The following is a 23512-nucleotide window of genomic DNA, read 5'->3' on the forward strand; positions in this document are numbered from 1 at the left end:
ATTTTTGAATACCAAGGGAAATCAATGGATATGAGGAAATGGAGAAAGGTGGAGTTGAGGTACAAGATCATCCATGATCCTACTGAATGGTGGAGCTGCCTCAAGGAGGTTATCAAACTTGTTATTCAGAACACCCAATTATTAATTGAGTTACTCAGGCTACAAAATGTTCGATGACAATTAAGAAGTTCAACTATTTATTATTATGTTCAATAAATTAATGAAACTTTACCAATGTATATTCTAATAACTTAATGTGTAATTGGTAATCTCACAGTTCCTCTCCTCAATAGTCAGTTGGTTCAGTCAGTGTTCATTTATTATATATCTAGGAAAAAATCAATTTGTGCAGTTTATAGCAAAGGAAGGGAGGCGGCAAGGGAAGAAGAACAAACGGACTTGCATTTATATATAGCGCCTTTCACAACCTCAAGACATCCCTAAGTGCTTCACAGCGAAATAAGTTATTTTACGTGTAGTGACTGTTGTAATGTTGGCAAACATGGCAGCCAACTTGTGCAGAGCAAGGTTCCACAAACAACAATGAGAAGAATGACTGATCTATTCTTGGAGCTGCTGCTTTGAGGAGTAAGATCTAAAATGGCCAAACTTTTTGTCAGCTGTATTTAGTTAGAACACAACTGGAAACAGGAACTCAAGTTCCAGGATCATTGTATCAAACAAAAACTCAGCAAGAAAACAGATTAAAAGGAAAGCATGGTTTTAAACTTAGAAGATTGGGTTAAAAGACAGCTTAGATTTAATTATGAAAGTGGCATTTGGAATTCAAAACCGTCAATGCAAGATAATACACCACTTAAAAAAAGTAATTATACTTTGTGGGATAGCTGGGTTACATAAAAGAGCAGAGGACCTAAGGTTTAAGACTTGTAAAAACTGGGACTGCTTTTGTTGGAGTAGAAGAGATTACTTAGTGATTTGGAAGAAGCAATTAAAATTAGTAAGGGCTGGGAGAGTATCAAGCTGTTTCCACTGAAGAGGGGAACATTGATAAAAAAAAACTAAACATAAGACTTAAGGCATATGGTAGAAGAAACTTTTTTGATTATATAGAGAGGGCTCTAAGGCTGTGGAATGCTTTTCCTGATTTTGTGACTGAAGTATAGATCATGCCAAACTTACAAATAGGTTAAAAGGAAAAGAGAATGAACGCATATGGAAACAGCTGGGCACCTAGGTTGAGACCATTGCTCTATGGAGGACAAACACCAAGGTGGACTGCTTGGCCTGAACAGTCCTATAATTCAAAGCAAAATGATGGAAATAAGGTGGAGTCAGTGGCAGGACTCTGAGCACAAAGTTCATCTTCCTTTGCTAGCCGCATTCACCAACCTACCACATTGCCATTAATGATATGGAACATAAAAATTGCCATATAATTTCCGATATCATGTTTGGAAATTTGCCGATACTGATTGACAATTTTTTACCTTTAAACTGTTTTATCAGGTTCTGATGGTTCTCAATTGCTTCTTTTAAAATCATATCTGCTTCATCCATTTTCCATCGCCATTCCGTTCCAACTGGGTTGGTATGGTGTCTGTCACAACAAACACATTCAATGTCAGCCATAGCTATTTATTTACAACATCTCTACTTTTTCATTTCTCTCAAGTTCCTTAATTTGAGATGCTCCTTGTTAAGTTTTTGAACTTTAAAGTAGTCTACTCAGGTTAAGCATCACTGACTATCTACATCAGCAGTCTCCCTACAATTTGGAGTGTGCCTTACCTATCCAAAGTCTAATTAATGATACACAGAACAATGTAGCGAACAGAACTCTTGTCATTATGCATCATCTTCCTGAAATACATCGTTGGATTCCTGCCTTCAATAGCTGGAGTTATTTTACAATCATATCATCTGAGTGAGAGCGTACATCAACAGATGATTTCGTTCACAAAGAATGCCCAAATGAAGAGTACTCTGTGTAAATAGTGCTGTCAGAGTAACTTACAAATCTTACTCTTGCTCACAATGTTTTAAAACAATAGAGATGCTTCCCTTAAGTTGGCTTTCAACAGAACTAGACAGATCTCTGAAAGGCTCGCTCACTCTTATCCCCCCAAATCGGAACATTCTGGTCACAAAGCTGTGCAACAAATTGACAATTGCTGACCCTTCTCACAGGTCTGAGACAAAAGTTGCTTTTACCTATAGCAGGGGCTTTCCGCAACAAATCTCACAATGCTGTGAAGCAATGACACACCAAAAGGCATTTTTAATTACACAAAGTTTTTTTCAATTACATAGATAGTTAATGTGTGTAATTACACACACAAGTTGTTTGATGAACAAGCTCAGATTTTCCTTTCCCCCATGGCTCAGAATCATCAAAACAAAATGTTTTGTAAACATTTAACATACTAGTCTCTCTACTGTCTGTCGGGAATCAGAATGCTTGTATATATTAGCTAGCTTTTGTCCTGTCTGATAACAGTGTGCATTGCAAAAATAATCAACGGAAACTAAAATTCACCTCACGTATACTATGGCCAATAATAAAGTAAACAATTAATATGCCAACAGGCAAAAAAAGGCATTTTGTTACACTCTTTGTCCTTCATCATACAGATATTAGTCAACTGGACAGTAGTCAAGTAGAAGACATTTAGGTTTTGTTCTGGGTTTTGATTCCAACTTTAATCCAGATATAGTCATTCAGTCATGAGAAATAAATTTGAGGGAAAGGTCAATAGGGTATTCTGTTCCTATCGGAAAATAGAGACTAACAGAGCAAAACAAAAAGATTCGCACTAAGATAGCATCTTAAAAGAGGAAGTAGGTAGATTTTTAAAATATCGGGGAGTTGAGGACAATGAGGAGCTGGCACGAAAGGGGAGTTGAGGCCTGGGGCAGATCAGCCATGATCTTATTGAATGGCAAGGCAGGCTTGAGAGGCCGAATTACCTACTCCTGCTCCTATTTCTTATGGTTTTATGTTAAAAACATCTCAAGGTGTCTTACATATAATGAATTACATTGAAGAGCACTGCTGGCTGTTATGTAGGGAAATATGGTCACCATTTTGTGTACAGCCAGATTACAAAAATATTTTAAAAACTATGTTAAAATATGGTAACTGATGATTTTGACTAGCTATGGGCAATCTTTAAAAAAAGCAAACTTAAGATTTCAGACCAGCAGAGAGCAATCATAACTAGCTCACAATACTCACTAACACAATTTCTCCATTAGAGGACATTGTCCTGATAGAACAAATGACTCCTTATAGAAGGTTTGGAACTAAAAAATTACAAGTATGCAACTGATGACTCTATTCCACATGAATAATGCAGCGCAATAGCGCTGCTTAAACTTTCTCTGGTATCTGTCAAACAAAATCTTTAGAGCTGGATGTTTTGACTGCTCCAAGAACTCAACTTTCTCTAAAACTCTCCTAAACCACAATATCCCTTTTTAAACCTCAGTCTTCTCCTCACTAATATTTAGAATTCTAACAATTAGTTTTAAGATGTAATTCTTTAATTTAAAATCATTGATATTTTAGCTCAAATTGTTCTTTCACCACAAAGGCTGCTTTCACATGTAAACAGATACTACTTAGCCCTTATGAGTGACAAACTAATTCCAGAATTTTCTAATAAAATTACTTTTTAATCCAATTTAGACCATTTACGTTGTTACTGATGGTTAAAATTGTCCAATAAACATCAATGACGTACAAGCTACTTTTTTATGTTTGGAGGAAATAAAAGTCATCAGTTACAGTTCATTTTAACTATATGATTCAATCCTCCTCTTCTTTTTGAAATATTAGCCATTACTGATTTTCATGTCCAATTTTGACATTAGCATATAGGCCTGCTTACAAAGCAAAGAAAAGCAGGGCAATAGTTTCAAAAAAGTTGACAACACAATAATGATTTGGACAAGTGAAAGCAAGTAGCTACAAGGGCTTTGCAACTTAAGCATAACATTTACCTTTAGCAGGACTAAGAAACTAACTAAACTGTTATAAAAACAAAAAACTGCAGATGCTGGAAATCCAAAACAAAAACAGAATTACCTGGAAATACTCAGCAGGTCTGGCAGCATCGGTGGAGAAGAAAAGAGTTGACGTTTCGAGTCCTCATGACGTTCTGTTGAAGGGTCATGAGGACTCGAAACGTCAACTCTTTTCTTCTTCGCCGATGCTGCCAGACCTGCTGAGTTTTTCCAGGTAATTCTGTTTTTGTTTTAACTAAACTGTTATTTGCTTTCAGAGCATTCACCATTAAGTTCTTTAAAGATCATCAAGACCTACAAAATGAACTTCTTCATGACATAAATACAAGTGCTGAATTCTCAAAATAATCTGAGGGGGAGGGGGTTTCAAAAAAATATGACAGTGTCATCACTGTGATGAGAAACCAGGCTTACTAATAAATTAGACACCCAAACAATTATATTTGTGTGTCTCAAACAATAAGGCAATTTCTCATTTAACTGGCAATGCTAATTAACACCACTTGGTTTAATCCACAAAAAAATAAGCAAATTTAAACCTGAAGAAATCAACTAAATTAATCATGCCCATCATCAGTCTCTTACCTCCAGCAAAAAACACATTTGTTGGCACAGGCTAGACTAGGGGTTGTCTCCATACAACGATGGCTTTCAATGCCATAGAATGTGTGTTTGTAACAGCCACCTCTACCTCGAAGCATGGACTGTGGAAATAAGAAAGAGATGCAACAAATCTTATACATCAATTATTGTAGCCCCTTATACATACACATATAAAAATAACAAAGAGGGGCAAGTAACATACAGATATTATGGAGGTAGAAAAGATACAGAAGGCAGATATTATGGTACAGAACAGGGACTTGTAGATGATAATTCAAGGGCAGCCAATGATGTATCAAAAAGTGTGGAGAATAAGAATAGGGCCAAACAGGGAAATAACAAAATTTAGAAAACACAACAGAATAGGGAGTTTGAGAGACTTTGAGGGATATCTCAAAGTTCTGAATTATAAATAATAGGTGTCTTAGCAATAAAATGAAAGATCAAAAGATCCTTGTACAAGATGGAGGTCCTAATATCATTCAAAAAAAGAGATTAGGTAAACCTACAGATCACGTTAAATAAATAAAACCACTAAACTAGGAGGTGCAGCCTTCAAATGAAATGAAACTTGATTGCAATGCATATCGGTCTATGTGGATAACATTGAAATCTTGTGGATAACAATGCGAGCCACAAGAGGAAGAAAACCATAAATTACAAAGTCAGGAAGAACTGGTCCAACAACTTTGCAGTTAAATAGAGGGAGCCACAGGGATAATAAAGAACTAACATGTATTTGTTTACCATGAACTTCTGTGACTTTTCATACCCCTCACCCACTATTGTACATTCTTCGGCATCTCACTTATTATACCCTAAACTCGATAATATTAAGCTGTTTGTATACTATTTAACACATTAACTATGACAGTATTGGAAGAATAGATATTTCCTCTATTAAATATGAGGAAGATAAGAGCCAGTGTTTCTCCATCACAAAATTTGTTCCCTAGCCACCATCTGAGGTTGAACTAGCATTGTTGCAACCTTGGGATTCCAATTAAGCCTAAACCGACCCCATAACTTCTTCATCAAGACCACCTAGTTCCAACTCTGTAATATCACCAGTCTCCATCATTGCTTCAGCCCATATGCTATTGAAACACTCTTCCCTGCTTTTGTCATCTCCAAACTCGGCTATTGCAATGCTCTCCTGGTTGGATTCTCATCTTCCACCTCTGTAAAATTGACTTTACTAAAAACTCTCCTGCCCATACCCTGATTCAGGCCTTGACCTACATGTGCTCGCGGTTCCTGGTTCAGCAATGCCTCAATTTTAAAATTCTCATCCTTGTTTTTGAATCTCTCCATGTTCTTGTCCCTGTCTCTGTAACCTCCTACAGCCCTACAACTCTCTGAGAACTCTGCATTCTGCCAATTCTGGCTCCATGGGCATTCACAATTTCCTTCACCCCTCCATTATCTGTCAATGTATCAGCAATTAGATTGTCAAGCTCCAATAACAATCATTTGGCAATTACATTGCAAAGCAATTGCATTGCATTGTTAAAACGGGTGATGGGCATTGGCTCACCCATAAATGGGTACAGCTGTAACACTCTAATGGGCAAAGGAATTGGGAGTGTGTCACTATGTTGAGCTGGCTGAAGAATAAACCTGCTTGAGGTAAAAAGACCAGCTTCAAACTCACTCTTCTCTTATATACAATTATTGGAGTTAACATTGTCAAACATACCTTTGGCTGTCTAGTCCCAAAGTTTAGAATTCACTTGCCCTCTTCCTTTAAGACAATCCTTTAAACCCATCCTAACATCTCCTTCTGTGGTTCGAAGTAAAATTTTCCCTAATAATATTCCTGTGCAGTGCTTTGGAAACTTATTATGTTATACTATTTGATAGCAATATCAGAATAATGAGGGAGGAAATGTAATATGGCCAATTATTGTGCTTGTAATTCATGATACAAATATAAAATGACTTTTAATTTTAAATGCTCTCATTTGAGACCAAAGATCTAACTCCAACATTTATGAACTGATATACAAAAACATTGCAGACTCCTATGAATTATTCATTGCACCAAAGTCTGTTGATTGTCAAATGAAGCTACTGTAATAAGAGGTGAACCTTCCTGTTTAGTACAAAAAATGACCAGCAGGATCTACTTCTATGCCTGTGACATAAACTTCATGATTTAATGCAGTGTCTCACATGGCCTTACAAGTTATCCCTGTTGGTCAATTTTCATAAAATCTATATAAAGAAATCAGGTGAACAAAAATTCAGAGATTTTTGTTGTCAGCATAAGATCAACTACCTTGGTCCATCTGCAGAGCTTCACACCCGAGTGACTTCCTATCAGCCTGTATCCTGAAAAATAAAATGGTTCACTGTCATTACTGTATCATTAACTGCTTTTGACTCCAATAAACTACCCATGGGTTCAATCTATTTTCTTGGCATTTTTATCTTTCTTCAGTTCAATTAAATCTCAAAATCTCATGCCCTTTTAGGCATGTGGGAAAATCATCTCCATGCAGAACCTCCTCCCAAAACCCTTCCCCCACCCACACACAATTCTAATAGTATCAATCTATGGAAGTCTTTCAATTATATATCAAAGAGCAAAATCATTGAAATCTTATCATTAGAATGCTTTGCATTTTTTTTTGCAACACACACCCCATGAAAGCATATTTTAGTTCCCCTTTCACTGCTATGTTTCAAAGGGCATTAGAACAGTAAAGAGTTGTATACTTCACATGGTGAAAAATAAACTATAGTGCATCTCCAAAGAATGTTACACTTAACAGAAGAACAATGACAATTTTGTTATGTTCACTGCCAGTTATTGGGCTACAAACAGAATCAAAACAAAAATCACACTTGTAACTTAATGGATACTCCCAGGAGGTAATCATTTACTACACCAACAACTTTTGTTCCTCAATTTAAATCCCATTTGCGTCCTGAATGGATTGCAATTCTTCTGTAATAAGGCTCTTCCTGTTATAATATTACAAGATTCTTTTGTTGCACTAAGCTATTACAGTTTGCCTCATTGTCAGTTCCTTCTATGCCCCTCACTACCTATTTTTAAATAAACATCACAGCGACAGAGTAACATTTCTTGGCCTTTTACTGAATCTTGTTATGTACTTACCCTGCATGCCAAGTAGTATGTCATTGTATGATTATCTTAAAGTGAAGTTTTCTCAAGTAAGAGGATAGTTTACGCTGTAGTGGTCAACTCTGTGTTAAGCATTGCATGGTCTCTCAGAAGCCTCAATCTGGCATGGGAGTTTGTGCCACATTTGATGCAGAGGAAGACAGTGGGCTGAGAGTTAGGGCCTGTGTTTTCTCTGGGGTCTCTTCTTAGCCAGCTGAGTTTTTCATTTCTTCTCGCCTCTTCCAACGCTCTTCCAAACAGACAGCTTCCAGAGGCCCCGGCCATTAGTGATGACTGAACTGTCAGTGTCAATGCCACTTTCATATCTCACTTGCAGGTCTCCTTGTAGTGAAGGCATGGAAGTCCAGGAATCATGAGCCAGTGGTGAGTTCACAATAGGGAAAATCTTTAGTCTACACTGGGGAATGGGCCCAACAGCATTGCTTGGCATACTAGAACTGTGTATATATTAACCTAGTTAAATCTGTTTGGGATTGCTTAAAAGGAGCAAAATAGTAGTGGCAACTAATACTTAACAAAACTAATGAATGGTTAGCAATGGAGTGCGGGCTCTTAGGACAAGCCTCACTTTAGCAGAATAATAGAGGTGATGCCTAAAAGCAATATGCTTGCCAACAATCCTGAACAGACAGACTGCAACTCCATGTTGTGCCTTAATAACTGTTAGTGTGCATTTAAAATAGCTGTCAAGCTGAAAATCAAGCAATACTAAAAGTTATGATCAAAACAATGAAATTTCTCAAATATTGCTGGTGCTGAAAATCTGAAATAATACATCAGATTTCCTTGACACAAATATCAACAACTGTTCAATGGAAAGTGATTTCTCTTACGAAGAAAAAACCTTTTTGTGAGGTTGCTTAGGTATATTGAATTTTAAATATCAAGCATAAGTACACCAGAAGATCAAGAAAACACAATTTTCACCATGTTATCAACTGGCAAAGGATTCTACGAAATATATCAAACACATGCTGGAAGGGAAAAACCAAGCAGTCAATGTCTTTATGCTGTGTAATTTTCTCCATCATCAACCTCAGCTTCAACAAAGGATGCTGTAAAGGAGAACCACTTAAGACAAGATCTAAATCTCACTATTATTGACACTCAACTATCTGTGCTTCATTTCTGACCCTCAAAGCCATTTCTAAAGTCAGTTTTAAAGGGGTTTTTTGGCTCTAGGGCATCCTGACGGCTTGTTCCATTTTTAAGTTCAGTGCATGGTTGTAAATAAAATCAATAAGTTATAAAAATGCATTACTACGATAATCTTTGAACATTAATATTAACATGGTTCACAGCATGTATATTTATGCTGTTGGGTTGGCATCAGTGCTTTTAGAAAAATGACTGATCTGAAATTAAATCGTAATTGTTTGCCATCAAACCTGCATTACAAAACAAAATTAACTTAAACCATGCTACTGGATGCTCTAAACTAATACATTTTAGGAGCTGACTCCACACATTCAAATAGCAGATTCTACTTCCACTACACTACGGCAGTGCTAATTGTGATAGCAATGCATTATCTGCAGCTACCAGCACCGAACAGAAGAATATACCTGAGAAATGCATGACTGGAGGGTTAAGAGGATGGAGAGCAAAAAATACAAAATATCCAGAAGGCAAGCCTGTGTGTAAGAGAAGAGCTGCCCAGGCAAAAGTTGTTTTAAATATTGTGAAATGGAACAAGCGAGTTTATTTGTTTTGATGAAGGGAACACTACCGAAACATCACAACCTATTGTTCCCTTTACAAACCCACTACGTATTTCCAGCATTTACAGCAGTTTTTTTTCTGATTTCCAGCACTGCAATTTTTCTTTTATTTGGCTGAGTTAAGCGCTAAGCTTGTTCATCTTTTCCACTATATGTTCATTGTTTCATAAACTGTTATTTTTAGTGGCATATTGTAGTGTGGAGAAGAACCAATAAAGCCACTCAAGAGGATTTTTTTTTGGTACTGCACATTTGTGGTGACTGCAGGTTATTCACTCTGGATTGTTTCTTTACTGAACAGTTTATTTTTAATAGATTTGGTGATCTTTTTCTCTTTATAGCTAGTGATTTCTGACTAGGACTTTTAAATCAATTATCATAGTTCACTTGGTAAAGAGTGATTTTTGACTGGTGGATTTTTAGTCAACATGACAACTGAGTTAATTGGCACACTTTGCACACCACAGATATTTCCCATATCCTATGGCTAGTTGGCAGACGTAAAATTGTAATTAGATAGATAGATGACTGAATTTATTTTATAGACAGAAGGAAAGCAAGGGCAAGCAGTGAGAAAGTTTTGTGTTGGATTAAGTGATGACACACACAGTACCTCACATTAGTAGATTTAAACAGATGGTTTTAGCAACAAGGATAAGATAGAAGATGAAGAGACAATGAAGGAGGGAAAACCAGCACTCAAGCACGATGCTAAAGAGACGTTCAGTGTTTTGAGAAGCAACAGTAACATTAGAAAGCACAGCAGCAAAAAAGATCCTGCAGTTAAAACCAGATCCTGGCTGGTTCCAAAATACCTCTTAATCACCCTGCCCCTCAATATAGGTAAATAATTCCTCTGCTTCCCTGAGTAGTCCATTCCACATATTCACTACCTTCTATATCAAGTAGCAATGCCTGTGCATCTAAGCTTAGATGCACAACTAAGGTAGGCATCTACACTCTAATATGAAGAAGCTCACATTAGACCATGAATTTCCTTGTTAATGATTAGAAAAGAAAATAAAGATTACCTTAATAAAGATACTATATAAATGCAAAATAAATGAAAATTATTTTTCATACTCATTTCTTTGAGTTTTCAGTCAGTTTATATATATCCCTGTACATCTTATACCGCTATTCACCAAACATTTATCCAGCTTCTTTCAAATAAGTTAAATGGCTGGCCCTCAAAAAAAAAAGTTGCTCCTAATCTCTAATGGCTTAAACTTAAAGGCTGTGAACTCAAGTTGTGTTCAGTCTGTCATAAAGCTTGCTTAGCTAAATGTTATCTGTACATCTCAGTCTTTTAAAAACCTACATTATATCTCCCCTTAAATATTCAGCTTTACAAATCATTCTTTATACCTGGGAGCCCTATGACCAAATTCCATCTTGCTGCTCTTCTTTAAACCCCAACACACAATGTTTTTCTAAAGGTAAGAGTGCCAAAATTGGACACCAAACTCTAACATGATCTCACTAATGATTTATCAAGATTAGAATAGCTTTTTTTTGACTTACAGACAAATGACCATCAAATACAAACACTATTTGTTCAACTTTGCTGATAACAGCTTCACATTGACTAGAAACATGGTGAAGGATGAATAACTGCACAAGAAAATTATCACTGCAGCATGCAGAATTGTATCTTATATTCTAAAGATATGATTGTGAGCCTTGAAAGGAATACATTATAAAACGACACTTAACAGCTGTTAGCAGTTTGTGGTATTTGAGATGTCACATAAACATGCAAACTGTTCTAGAAGGAGCAAAAAGAATAGCTCATCAGCAATCATAAGTTCCAGGTGTGCTTTCAATCATACAAATGACTATCATAACTCATTTGTTCTCATATCAATCTCAGCTCATTCTAATTTGTAGTCATGAGAGATGCCATAAATGCTGCCAAACTTACCAAATTTGCAGCAGTCTGATATTTTCTATAATTAACAAGACCGAGAGGTCAGTACAAATATTTTCACCATAAAGCTTGGCCTAAATAGCCAAGTGGTTATGGTACTGGGTTTGTAACCCCAAGATCAAGAGTTCAAATCTCACAATGGCAAACTATGAAACAATGTAACTTCATCTGAAACAGATGGAAACGGGTTTGTACTCGAAAGAGTTACTTTCACCATAAATTTATACTTTTGATGATTTTTTTGCTATCAGCGTGAGGCTGTCAGTGCTAGAAAATGGAATGCATCAATCACTATGTCAGATACAGCATGTGTTCAAGATACAAATTTTTTTTTTTTACAGTGCCACAATCTAAACAATACCAATTTGATAACTCCTAGATAAGAATTGCCAAACATGTTAAAATCATTGAGAAGGTGAGGGGAAGGGAAGTGAATAATTTATTGAATAGCTGGTGAAAATTTCATATTACCTGGAAAGCGATTGTTATGCAAGATAATATATGACTTATCAAGGTTTTGTCCCCCCTCATCAATTGTGTCAAAAAGGTGTGAACAAAGCTGTACTCTTTTTCTTAGTGACAGTAAGTGATGTACACTTAACCATCTCAGGCTGCAACTGATATCTGCAGAAGTTCATTGTTGCTTCGGCCTTTGGTCCCTCTGCATTAAGGCATATCTTTAACATGTCTAGGCATTTATAGAGGGGGTTTTAACAGAGGTCCTGCAGGTAGTGACAGGTGCGGGCAAAATGACTCAGATTTGTCAAGTTACATTTACTGGCATCTCGCATGGCGCTCTTCCTCAACTCAATTTGCAATGCACTGGAATTCCTTAAGGAGTACAAGATGGTGATTGACATACTATAATTTTATGGGAAAAATTTTCTCCCCATCACGGGGTGGGGGGGGGCTTGGCCGGAAGTGGGCGTGCAGCCAGTCGCCGCCCACGATCAGCAGTCCGCCGCCATTTTACTTGGGCAGGCCAATTAACAGCCACCCCAGTGTGACGTGCACCTGGAAGTGCTGAGCGCTCCCTATACCTGGGGGGGGGGGGGGGGGGTAGGCTGAGTCGGGGCCTGTGTATTTTTGCGCATGCACATGAAAGGGCGCAGAAATCTCCCTGAGTCACAGAGCTGCCTCAGGGAGATTAGTTTGCTTTTCAACAATTTTGATAAAGAAAACCAATTATTTTAAGACATGTCCCCTCATGTGACAGTGTCACATGAGCTGGGACATGTCAATGAACTTTAATAAAATGTTTTATTCAATTTATAAACACTTCATGAAACCTCATCCCACCTGTGCGAAGGCCGCCTGAGCTCTTTGCCTGCCTGCCAACCTTAAGGTTGAACGGGCAGCTCTGTTAAGTATTTCAACTGACATTTAAATGGCCTTTGACAGTTTGGCGGATGCGCAGCTGGCTCGGGTGCATGCCCGCCAAACTGAAAATCGGAATGACGCGCGGTGACGTCAGGATGCTCGCCCAACGTCACCGCACGTCAGTGAGCAGAGCTCACCTCCACTCACCGACCCGAAGATTCTGGCCTATATGTTTAGTATGGATTTTTTTTTCAATTTCAATGCATGGTTGTTGAGCTTGTATCTTTTTAATGTAATGAAGTAGGGGGATTACGTTTCATGTGGGAAGCAAGAAAGTGTTGGAGAACCAGAAGTAATTCATATTCAGTAAAGGAGTGAAGAGCCACAAAAGGTAAAGAGAATACCATGTATATTTCCATATAACCCACATTATTTCCCCTACAGGTCATTACTGCCATCTCCATCATAATATTTCCTCTTTAACTGGTATAATATAAAATTCTTAGGCAGTAATGCACATATAAACTGTAATAAATGCAGTTGCAATAGGTCAATTGGGAAAACTCCATTTGCTACTTATAATGAATGTGTTTTACTACTTAAAATAAATGGGTTAATGCATTTGGGGAAACTCCTCCATTACAACTTGCAATTATACCATGCACTTAATTGCTTAAGATGGTGGACACTGAAGCAGAAAGAGAAAAATGACTGAAAATTTGGGAAAAGTTAGATGAGTTCTGAGAAAGTTTTTTTTTAAAGGAAAAGAGAAGTGGAGCAGCAGTGAGGTTGAGGGAGGGAATTTCAGAGAGGAAGACCAGCAGCAGAAGGCTCTGTTACCAACAGTGAAATGAAGGGAGAGATGATGTAGAAAAGGCTACAGTGAGAGAAAACTTCAGGGGATGGTGGTGGAGAGCAAGGGATTATTGAGCAGGAGGGAATTGCAACAATGGGATGGGTAAAGGATATAAAAGGAGCATGGAGATTTGAAGATTACTGCAATGGGGAAGGGAAGTCAATGTATATCCAGAAAAATGAGTATGATGGGTGGCATGAGAAATACTTGGTTCAGAACAACATATATGCAATCGTTTTAAAGAATTTGGATTAGAATCTTTCCTCTTCTTTCTCATTCTCAGTTAACAATTTAATTGAGATCAGCACAAATAAGAGCTGAAATCCTAAAGAAATATCCCGATCTTCCTGCTCCATTCAGGACAGTTACTATAGCGGAACTTAGGTAGAGCTCAAGGAATTTCGTTTTAAATAATTCAAAAAATGTGCAACTTAAAACAATGAAACAATAGATTAAAATACATTTAAAGCAGTAACAGATGGTGATGCTTTACCTTTACAGCCTAGTGGGCCAGAATTATACAAGACAGCACATTTGAAACAAATATTAAATCCTTGAAATAGAATTAACCAAGTGTATAAAAGATTTATACTGAAATAATGTTGCTTTAAAATTTTGGACAATACTTCAGTAACACTCTTTGAGCTGCTATTTGTTATTGATGAACCTAGTTGCTTTGTCCTTCAAAAGATAATGCAACTTGCTAAATCCCCATGCGACAAAACTGCAGGTGAAAAGTAACACAACAAATTAACTTCAGCAGCAATCAGGAAGATAATGTAAGTTCTGTCGAAGGGTCATGAGGACTCGAAACGTCAACTCTTTTCTTCTCCGCCGATGCTGCCTGACCTGCTGAGTTTTTCCAGGTAATTCTGTTTTTGTTTAGGAAGATAATGTATGTTGGCTTGGCAATGTACAGTATCTATTATTTTATGTCAACAACTCTAGATTAAACGTTCGAAGTCCATTTTTATTGGAAAAAAGGAACAATTTACTTTTTCTCCTCAACTTATCCTTTTTTTTTTACAGAAGCCAGTAGCACATGTTGTGGATACAGTCTTCTAACAATTTTCCCTAGAAACTCAGACATTGAGCATTGGCAGTGTATTCTATTATGGAGACTATTGCAGTCTTAGAAGAGGTTATTGAAAGCACTTTGGAGCAGCAAACCTAGTTAATTTTTTTGCTTCTTAGCTTAGGGCACAGAAGATAATTGTTCACATGCTCACCTTGACAACAAGTATTGGCAGACAATTCAGCAACAGAAAGCACCAAAGCAAAACTGGATTCTGTCCTGAGAACTAGAACAGAGAAATATCACACGCACATTTAGATAACCTGAACTGTCTGTAAAGGAGTAGCAGAACTCGGTCAGTTTACAGTTACTTAATCTGGGTATGCACTGAATGACAGGTTCATCGGCTGAAGAACCTGTAATTATATCAGTTCAATGCAGCAAAAACCTTCACTCGACTAGAGACGCCGGAACCCATGATTACATGGCACACAGTTAATAAGCAATCTCCAAACAACAGGAATTTTTAAAACCAATTTTCTCTATCCATTTTCTCTGCTTCCTTCTTCCCCTCAACAACAGTGACTCCTTACTAGGATACCATGGATGCCCCTCAGCTTCCAGTGCTTCATTCCTTCATGTCATGACGGTGACTACCAGCAGGATATTCAACCACATTAAGCATTACAGACAACTCAGATCCTCACCTCATAGGGTGTCCAGATATGCAGACTGCCAACTAGATAACAATTTCGAGTAGCAATCCTGGCCACTTCTTTCATCTTAAATGTAAGGCAACAAGATCAATTATAATTCAAATTATTATTGCTCTAGCTCATGTGAAATAGTTTATCATAAAGAGAGAATCAAACCTAAGACTTTGCAGAATACAATTCTACACCATTACACCTGTTGACAGGGCCCTCAACTGTGTCCTACCCATCTCCCGCACCTCTGCCCTCACACCTTCCTCTCCCTTCCAGAACAATAATAGGGTCCCCTTAGTCCTCACTTTTCACCCCACCAGTCTCATCATTCAAAGGATCATCCTCCGCCATTTCCGCCAACTCCAGCATGATGCCACCAACAAACACATCTTCCCTTCACACCCCCTGTTGGCATTCCGTAGGGACCATTCCCTTCGGGACACCCTGGTCCACTCCTCCAACGCCCCCACCATCTCAATCCCCTCCCACAGCACCTTCCCATGCAATCACAGAAGATGCAACAACTGCCCCTTTACCTCCCTCCTCCTCACCGTCCAACGGCCCAAACACTCCTGCACTTCCCTCAATTTGGTCTACTGCATTTGCTGCTCTCAATACAGTGTCCTCTACATTGGAGGGACCAAGCACAGACTGGGTGACTGCTTTGCGGAACACCTTCGGTCTGTCCGCAAGCATGACCCAGAGCTTCCTGTTGCTTGCCGTTTCAACACACCATCCTGCTCTCATGCCCACATGTCCATCCTTGGCCTGCTGCAATGTTCCAGTGAAGCTCAACGCAAACTGGAGGAACAGCATCTCATCTTCCGACTAGGCACTTTACAGCCTTCCGGACTTAACATTGAGTTCAACAACTTCAGACCATGAACGCTCTCCTCCATCCTCACCCCTTTTTTATCCTCTTTTTTCAACATTCATTTTTATTTTTTTCCACTTATTTTTGTTATTATTATTCTTTAAATTTATTTTCATTTTTATTCATAGTTTTATCTCCATCTTTTAGCCTATTTTCGATCTTTTTTCCCACCACCATCCCCTCCCCCCACCCCACCCCCACTAGTGCCATCTGTCACTTGCTCACGTTGTTCTTTCCAAGGTGCTTACCCTTGTTCGGCTATTATCACATTCTGCTTTCTATCCTTAATGTCACTATTAGCACCTCCTTTAGTCAGTACCACCACCATCAACACCCCTTTGACCTTTTCTTTATGACATCTTTGGCCATCTCTCCTTTGCCTCCACCTATCGCTGGCCTTCTATCCAGCTTCACCTGCTCCACCCCCCTTAAAGGGTATAAATTTCACCACATTTTTACTTCTCTTAGCTCAGAAGAAGAGTCATACAGACTTGAAATGTTAACTCTGTCTTTCTCTCCACAAATACTCTCAGACTTGCTGAGTTTTTCCAGCATTTTTTGTTTTTGTTTCAGATTTCCAGCAACCACAGTATTTTGTCTTTAACTTTGTAGAATAGCATGGTTTAGTAACTCATTGGACAAACTCATTCAACAAACAGGAGAGCCTGCAAATATTTCAACTTACAAATCTTGTCATTCCCAATGCAAAAGAAACTCAATACGCACGCACACACAAGTACAACTACCTAATCCCCATGAAGTAACCACAATGCAATAAACCAGATAACAAATGCAGCCTCAGAGAATGAACATTATATCCTTGCACCAATTTACAATTCTTAGCTTTCTTATCATTGAATATTATACAACATGCATAAATACATTTACATATACATACACCATTTACTCTGAAGCAATTGTTTGCTGCTCACATTTCTGATGGGGAGCCAACTTCATGCTTACCTCAAAACATTTAAAAATTGGGCAATTTGAAACATTGGCATCAGATTCAATCTTTGCAAAATTAATGCTTACAGATCACCTATTCTTATTACTTTGACCCTGTGCAGATTCATCATATATAAATGATCTAGACTTTGGAATTAAAGGCATAATACTGTTGCTGATGTCACCAAATAATGATAAGGATTATGGGAGCCAAAAAGGGAGATCCTGAAGTACTGTCAAACAGGGAGACTCAAGAGTGCCAATATATAACTTTTCAAAAGAAAAATATGCAACATTAGCTTTTATAAAAAGCAGCATTTAGATACAAGAGCACGAGATTATGAGGGGTTTGTACACGACAGTAGTCAAGCTACAATTACAACATTGCAAGAAGTTTTTGGTATCCTATTATAGAAAGGACAATCAAGCCATAGAGTGTAGTGTAGGTACACCAAGATTATACCAGGGATAATAAACAGTGAGAAAAGAGACAGAAGAGGGGATATGCAGACAAAGTGAAAAATGCAGGAAGTAAAAAAAGTTTAAAAAAGCCAAAAGAATAGGTGAAGAAAGACACATAACAAAAGGAAAAATTCAAGGAATGTATCAACGTATAAATAATAAATAGTTAAATAATTGGACTGATTATAAATAATATAAAATAACTTTGCATGGAGGACAAAAGAATAACAGGTATATTAAATGCATACCGCAACTTTGTTGTTGAGAAAGAGTAGATGATGTCGAAATGGAAAAGTAAAAGAGCTGCAACAGTGAGGATAAGTAGAGATAAGAACTGGGACTCAAAGTGGAAAAGGCACCACATCCTAATGGAATGCTTCCTGGTTTTAAGCTCCTGACAGCCAGTTGGTGAAGGAGGAGCCCAGGAATCAAACTTGACTCAAGTTTTAGATTTACTCACAAAGTGCAACATTACAAATGTACAGCTCCTAACTATACAACACCTCCAGAAAGAGAGTACGCGAGCGAATGAGAGAGAGTGTGTGTGTGTGTGTGTGTGAGAGAAAGTGTCAGAGAGCGAGAGAGAGCATCAGAGCAAGCGAGAGAGAGCGTCGGAGCAAGAGACAGAGAGTATAAAAGAGAGCATGCATCAGAGAGAGTGCACGAGTGAATGTGTTACGACCACATTTCACATGTGACCTTCACCTTAAGCACTCATACCCACCAATCAACACAAGCTGCTTAAGCTGTTCAAATTCAATGTACATCTAGTCCTGCTGTTTTCCATGGGTATTGGTCTGCCTCTGGCACCAGCTCGTATGCACTTAAAATAGCCTTCTTTGCCATCTCATAGTTTGCCAAACTCTCATCAGGCAACAGGGAGTAAACTTCCACCTCTTACTCATCAAACTTAGGGATTTTAGGCGGAGGCAATGGCGTAGTGGCATTGTCACTGGACTAGTAATCCAGAGACCCAGGGTAATGCTCTGGGGACCTGGGTTCGAATCCCGCAACAGCAGATGGTGGAATTTGGATTCAATGAAAAGTCTGGAATTAAAATCCAATGATGACTATGAAACCATTGTCGATTGATGTAAAAACCCATCTGATTCACTAATGCCCCTTAGGGAAGGAAGGAAGTCTGTCATCTTTACCTGGTCTGGCCTAATATAACTCCAGACCCACAGCAATGTGGTTGACTTATAAATGCCCTCTGAAATGGCCTAGCCATTTGTAACAAAACTGCTACAATGACACAAAAAAGGAATAAAACCAGACGGACCACCCGGCATCAACTTAGGCACCAGAAACAACAATGCAGCCCTGTTGACCCTGCAGAGTGTTCCTTACTAACATCTGGGGGCTAGTGCCAAAATTGGGAGAGCTGTCTCTCAGACTAGTCATGCAACAGCCTGACATAGTCATCCTCACGGAATCATACCTTGCAGATAAGCTCCCAAACAGTATCACCATCCCTGGACAAAAACAGAATTACCTGGAAAAACTCAGCAGGTCTGGCAGCATCGGCGGAGAAGAAAAGAGTTGACGTTTCGAGTCCTCATGACCCTTCGACAGAACTTGAGTTCAAGTCCAGGAAAGAGCTGAAATATAAGCTGGTTTAAGGTGTGTGTGTGGGGGGCGGAGAGATAGAGAGACAGAGAGGTGGAGGGGGTTGGTGTGGTTGTAGCGACAAACAAGCAGTGATAGAAGCAGATCATCAAAAGATGTCAACAACAATAGTACAATAGAACACATAGGTGTTAAAGATAAAGTTGGTGATATTATCTAAACGAATGTGCTAATTAAGAATGGATGGTAGGGCACTCAAGGTATAGCTCTAGTGGGTTTTTTTTTTTTTATTTTATATAATGGAAATAGGTGGGAAAAGGAAAATCTTTATAATTTATTGGGAAAAAAAAAAGAGAAGGGGGAAACAGAAAGGGGGTGGGGATGGGGGAGGGGACTCACGACCTAAAGTTGTTGAATTCAATATTCAGTCCGGAAGGCTGTAAAGTCCCTAGTCGGAAGATGAGGTGTTGTTCCTCCAGTTTGCGTTGGGCTTCACTGGAACAATGCAGCAAGCCAAGGACAGACATGTGGGCAAGAGAGCAGGGTGGAGTGTTAAAATGGCAAGCGACAGGGAGGTTTGGGTCATTCTTGCGGACAGACCGCAGGTGTTCTGCAAAGCGGTCGCCCAGTTTACGTTTGGTCTCTCCAATGTAGAGGAGACCACATTGGGAGCAACGAACACTCCACCCTGCTCTCTTGCCCACATGTCTGTCCTTGGCTTGCTGCATTGTTCCAGTGAAGCCCAACGCAAACTGGAGGAACAACACCTCATCTTCCGACTAGGGACTTTACAGCCTTCCGGACTGAATATTGAATTCAACAACTTTAGGTCGTGAGTCCCCTCCCCCATCCCCACCCCCTTTCTGTTTCCCCCTTCTCTTTTTTTTTTTTTTTTTCCCAATAAATTATAAAGATTTTCCTTTTCCCACCTATTTCCATTATATAAAATAAAAAAAAAAAAACCCACTAGAGCTATACCTTGAGTGCCCTACCATCCATTCTTAATTAGCACATTCGTTTAGATAATATCACCAACTTTATCTTTAACACCTATGTGTTCTATTGTACTATTGTTGTTGACATCTTTTGATGATCTGCTTCTATCACTGCTTGTTTGTCGCTACAACCACACCAACCCCCTCCACCTCTCTGTCTCTCTATCTCTCCGCCCCCCACACACACACCTTAAACCAGCTTATATTTCAGCTCTTTCCTGGACTCGAACTCAAGTTCTGTCGAAGGGTCATGAGGACTCGAAACGTCAACTCTTTTCTTCTCCGCCGATGCTGCCAGACCTGCTGAGTTTTTCCAGGTAATTCTGTTTTTGTTTTGGATTTCCAGCATCCGCAGTTTTTTTGTTTTTATCACCATCCCTGGATATGTCCTGTCCCACTGGCCCAGCAGAGGTGGCGGCACAGTAGTATACAATTGGGATGGAGTTGCCCTGGGAGTCCTCAACATCAACTCCAGTTCTAGTACAACCGAGTTCATTGTGGGATTAAGAAAAACATTGTGCTGCAACCTGAATATAAACACAACTGAGCTCATTGCCACGATCTGCTTCTCAGTAAGTACAATAAGATTGCTGAATTTATTCGCCAATGTTGGCTGACACTGTCGACTTTGCAGTAGTGACATTTACACCATATAATCCAGAAAGTGTATCAGAGGGTTTTCATTGCAGTGAACATTCAGAACCTTTTTCTGTTCTTGTTCATAAATTTAGTTAGAGTTTAATTCAACCTTCATAAAACTGAAGGATAGTGAAATTCAACATACGTGAAATTGTATGGCTGTGAAATATCCAGAAAGACGAATTCAGAATCAATGTTATTGCAAGTCTTTGAAAGTGCAGATAATAATAGCCCAAAATTTCCAGTCTTTGGATCGGAGATGGGATGTACGTTTGAAATACGCGTTAGGACCCTGCAGCAGTCCTGATGCTAGACAAATGTGGAAATTGCTGAAGAAGTTAGAACTTTCGATAGGTTGATTCCTTGCTGCATCGGGATCCTCCTTGAATATCTCCGATCCTGAGCTTAGGGTGGAGACTTGGGCTAGATATGCAGCACTTACCTGGATACTTGCCAAGAAATGTTAGACAGTTTAGTACCTGGTCTAACAGTGAAGCATCTCAACTGACCCCACCAATCACCACCCCACCTCAATCACCCGACTATCCACCCACCAGACTTGCCAACCCTTGCACCTATCACCCTAACCAGATCGACTAACCAACCCGCCAGCCAGACCCGACTACTTCCCCACTCAACCCTACTACCGCACCCCACCGACCACTCGAATAGCCCCCCCCTATTTATTCACTCATCCATTCACCCACACACATTCCTTAAAAGCTACCGTTGTAAAAAGGGGGCATGCCTTCTCCTTCCCCCAACCCTCCTAAACCTGCTGGACTTACCCTGGAGTGCCTGTGTTACCCATGAGAGCTTCAGCCAGGATCAGAAGATCTCAGAAGAAATGGGAAGTATTGTTGGGCCGGAAGAAGCTCCATGGGCAGTGGCAATGTGCCAAGCATTGCCGCTGCCTGTGAAGCTTTTTCCTACCCAAGCATTGCGGCTGACCGGAAGGCTTAGGCCAATGTTTCTTTACAGTAAGTGCCTGAACACTGAAAATTGAATCAAGAATTCAGTAATTGTAGGTCGCTATCATAGTGCATTATACGTTTTGGGACTTAGCAAAGCACAATGTCTCATGTGTAATTTAACTAGTCACTAACTGAACAGATGTGCAAAGAAAAGTGAAGTGAATAACGGGCATGCGAGGAGACAGGTGACTATGCCAGAGTGAGACGGAAACTGAGTGGGTAGCAAATTAGGCTGACGAGGTAAGTTCTGGTTAAGTCCTTTTTAGGTTTAACTATTGATTAAGAATCAAGATATGACTATTAAGTGAGTTAGGCTAGCTTGTTAAGTAGAGAAGTGCCTGGTGTGGCAGTTATCTGTCAATCACCTGAAAGCAGTTGGTTTAAGTGGTGTTAATTACTGTAGCAGGAATCTAAACTAGCTAGTGATTCATCAGAGGGTTTATAAAAGAGACAGGCTTTTCAAACCGTACAGTGTTTGCTTCCTTTTTCCATCTTTCTCAGCCAGTAGGAATTGATTCTTGCTCCACCACAGGGAAAGGAATTAGCTGTTTGGTGAGTGGCTAAGGTCTATGCTATTCCTAAGGTTTAAAATAGTATACAAATTGGTGGCAAAATTAATAAAATTTATTTTAAAAAAGCAACATTAGTTGGTGAATAATATAATTAAGTAATTATTTGAATACATTAAGGATGGCAGGACAGGTGATGTTCAAGGCTGCAGCATGTGGGAGCTCCTGGTTAACACTGTGCTATAACAAGTTTTTGCAGCTCAGGGAACTTCAGCTCAGAGTCATTCAGCTGGAGACTGAGCTTCAGACTCTGACACATCGGGGAGGGGGAAAGTTACCTGGATGCTTTGTACAAGGAGGCAAACACACCACTTAGGATAGAGTCTTCTGTTTTGGTCAGTAGTCAGGGACAGAATGGTGTGATTGTGAGTGAGGCAGGTAAGGAGACCTAGAGGGCAGGAGTGTGAGCCTCTGCAATTGTCCAATAGGTTTGAGGTTCTCTCAGCTTGTTTGTATGAGTGAAGGCTGCAGGGTGGATGAACAAACTGACCATGGTGCAGGAAGCCATTCTAGGGGGAGGGGGCAAAAAAGAATGCAGTGGAAGTAGGGAGAGTATAGTGAGGGGGATTGACACTGTACTCTATAGCAAAGCGTGAGAGTTCAGATGGCTGTGTTGCCTGCCTGTTGCCAGAGTTTGGAATATCTGCTCAGGGCTGGAGAGAAACTTGCAGTGGGAGGGAAAAGATCTGGTTGTCATGGTCCAGGGTGATCCCAACAACATAGTTAGAATGAGGAAAGATGCTCTGCATGGAGAGTATGAGGAGCTAGGTACTAAATTGAAAAGCAGAACCTCAAAAGTTATAATCTCTGAATTATTAGCTGAAACATGTGCAAATTGGCAAAGGGTATACAGAATTAGAGAGATGTACATGTGGCTCAAAGACTGGTGAGAGGAGTGGGTTGCGGTTTCTGGGGCACTGGCACAGGTGTGGGAAAAAGTGGGGGCTGTACAGTTGGGACGGTCTACACCTGAACCATGCTGGGACCTGAGTTCTTGCAAACCGCATAATGAGGGAAGTAGAGAGGATTTTAAACTAAATAGTGAGGGCAAGGGATCAAACGTAGAAAGTTTGGTGTAGGAAAGAGTAGAAACAAGGTAAAAGAGGAAAACAGTAGTATGGGAAATGAGGGTTGGAGAATGGCAGGAAGGGGCACAGAGAAAAAAACCTAAGAATGCACCAAGAAT

At 39.4% G+C, this 23512-nt stretch overlaps 1 protein-coding gene across 6 annotated transcripts in view; it reads right to left on the reverse strand.

The window, feature by feature from the left end:
• tyw1 (tRNA-yW synthesizing protein 1 homolog (S. cerevisiae)) overlaps positions 1-23512 on the reverse strand; it is a 163932-nt gene that overhangs the window by 104999 nt on the left and 35421 nt on the right. For all 6 annotated transcript variants that reach the window (XM_041197090.1, XM_041197092.1, XM_041197091.1 and 3 more), the window contains exons 9-11: positions 6875-6927; positions 4576-4694; positions 1452-1561 (exon numbers count right to left, since the gene is read on the reverse strand). In XM_041197090.1, coding sequence (XP_041053024.1) covers positions 1452-1561; positions 4576-4694; positions 6875-6927 — 282 coding nt within the window. The remainder of the gene's footprint in view (positions 1-1451; positions 1562-4575; positions 4695-6874; positions 6928-23512) is intronic.

The sequence above is a fragment of the Carcharodon carcharias genome, chromosome 10, assembly GCF_017639515.1.
Source record: "Carcharodon carcharias isolate sCarCar2 chromosome 10, sCarCar2.pri, whole genome shotgun sequence".
NCBI classification, from domain to species: domain Eukaryota; kingdom Metazoa; phylum Chordata; class Chondrichthyes; order Lamniformes; family Lamnidae; genus Carcharodon; species Carcharodon carcharias.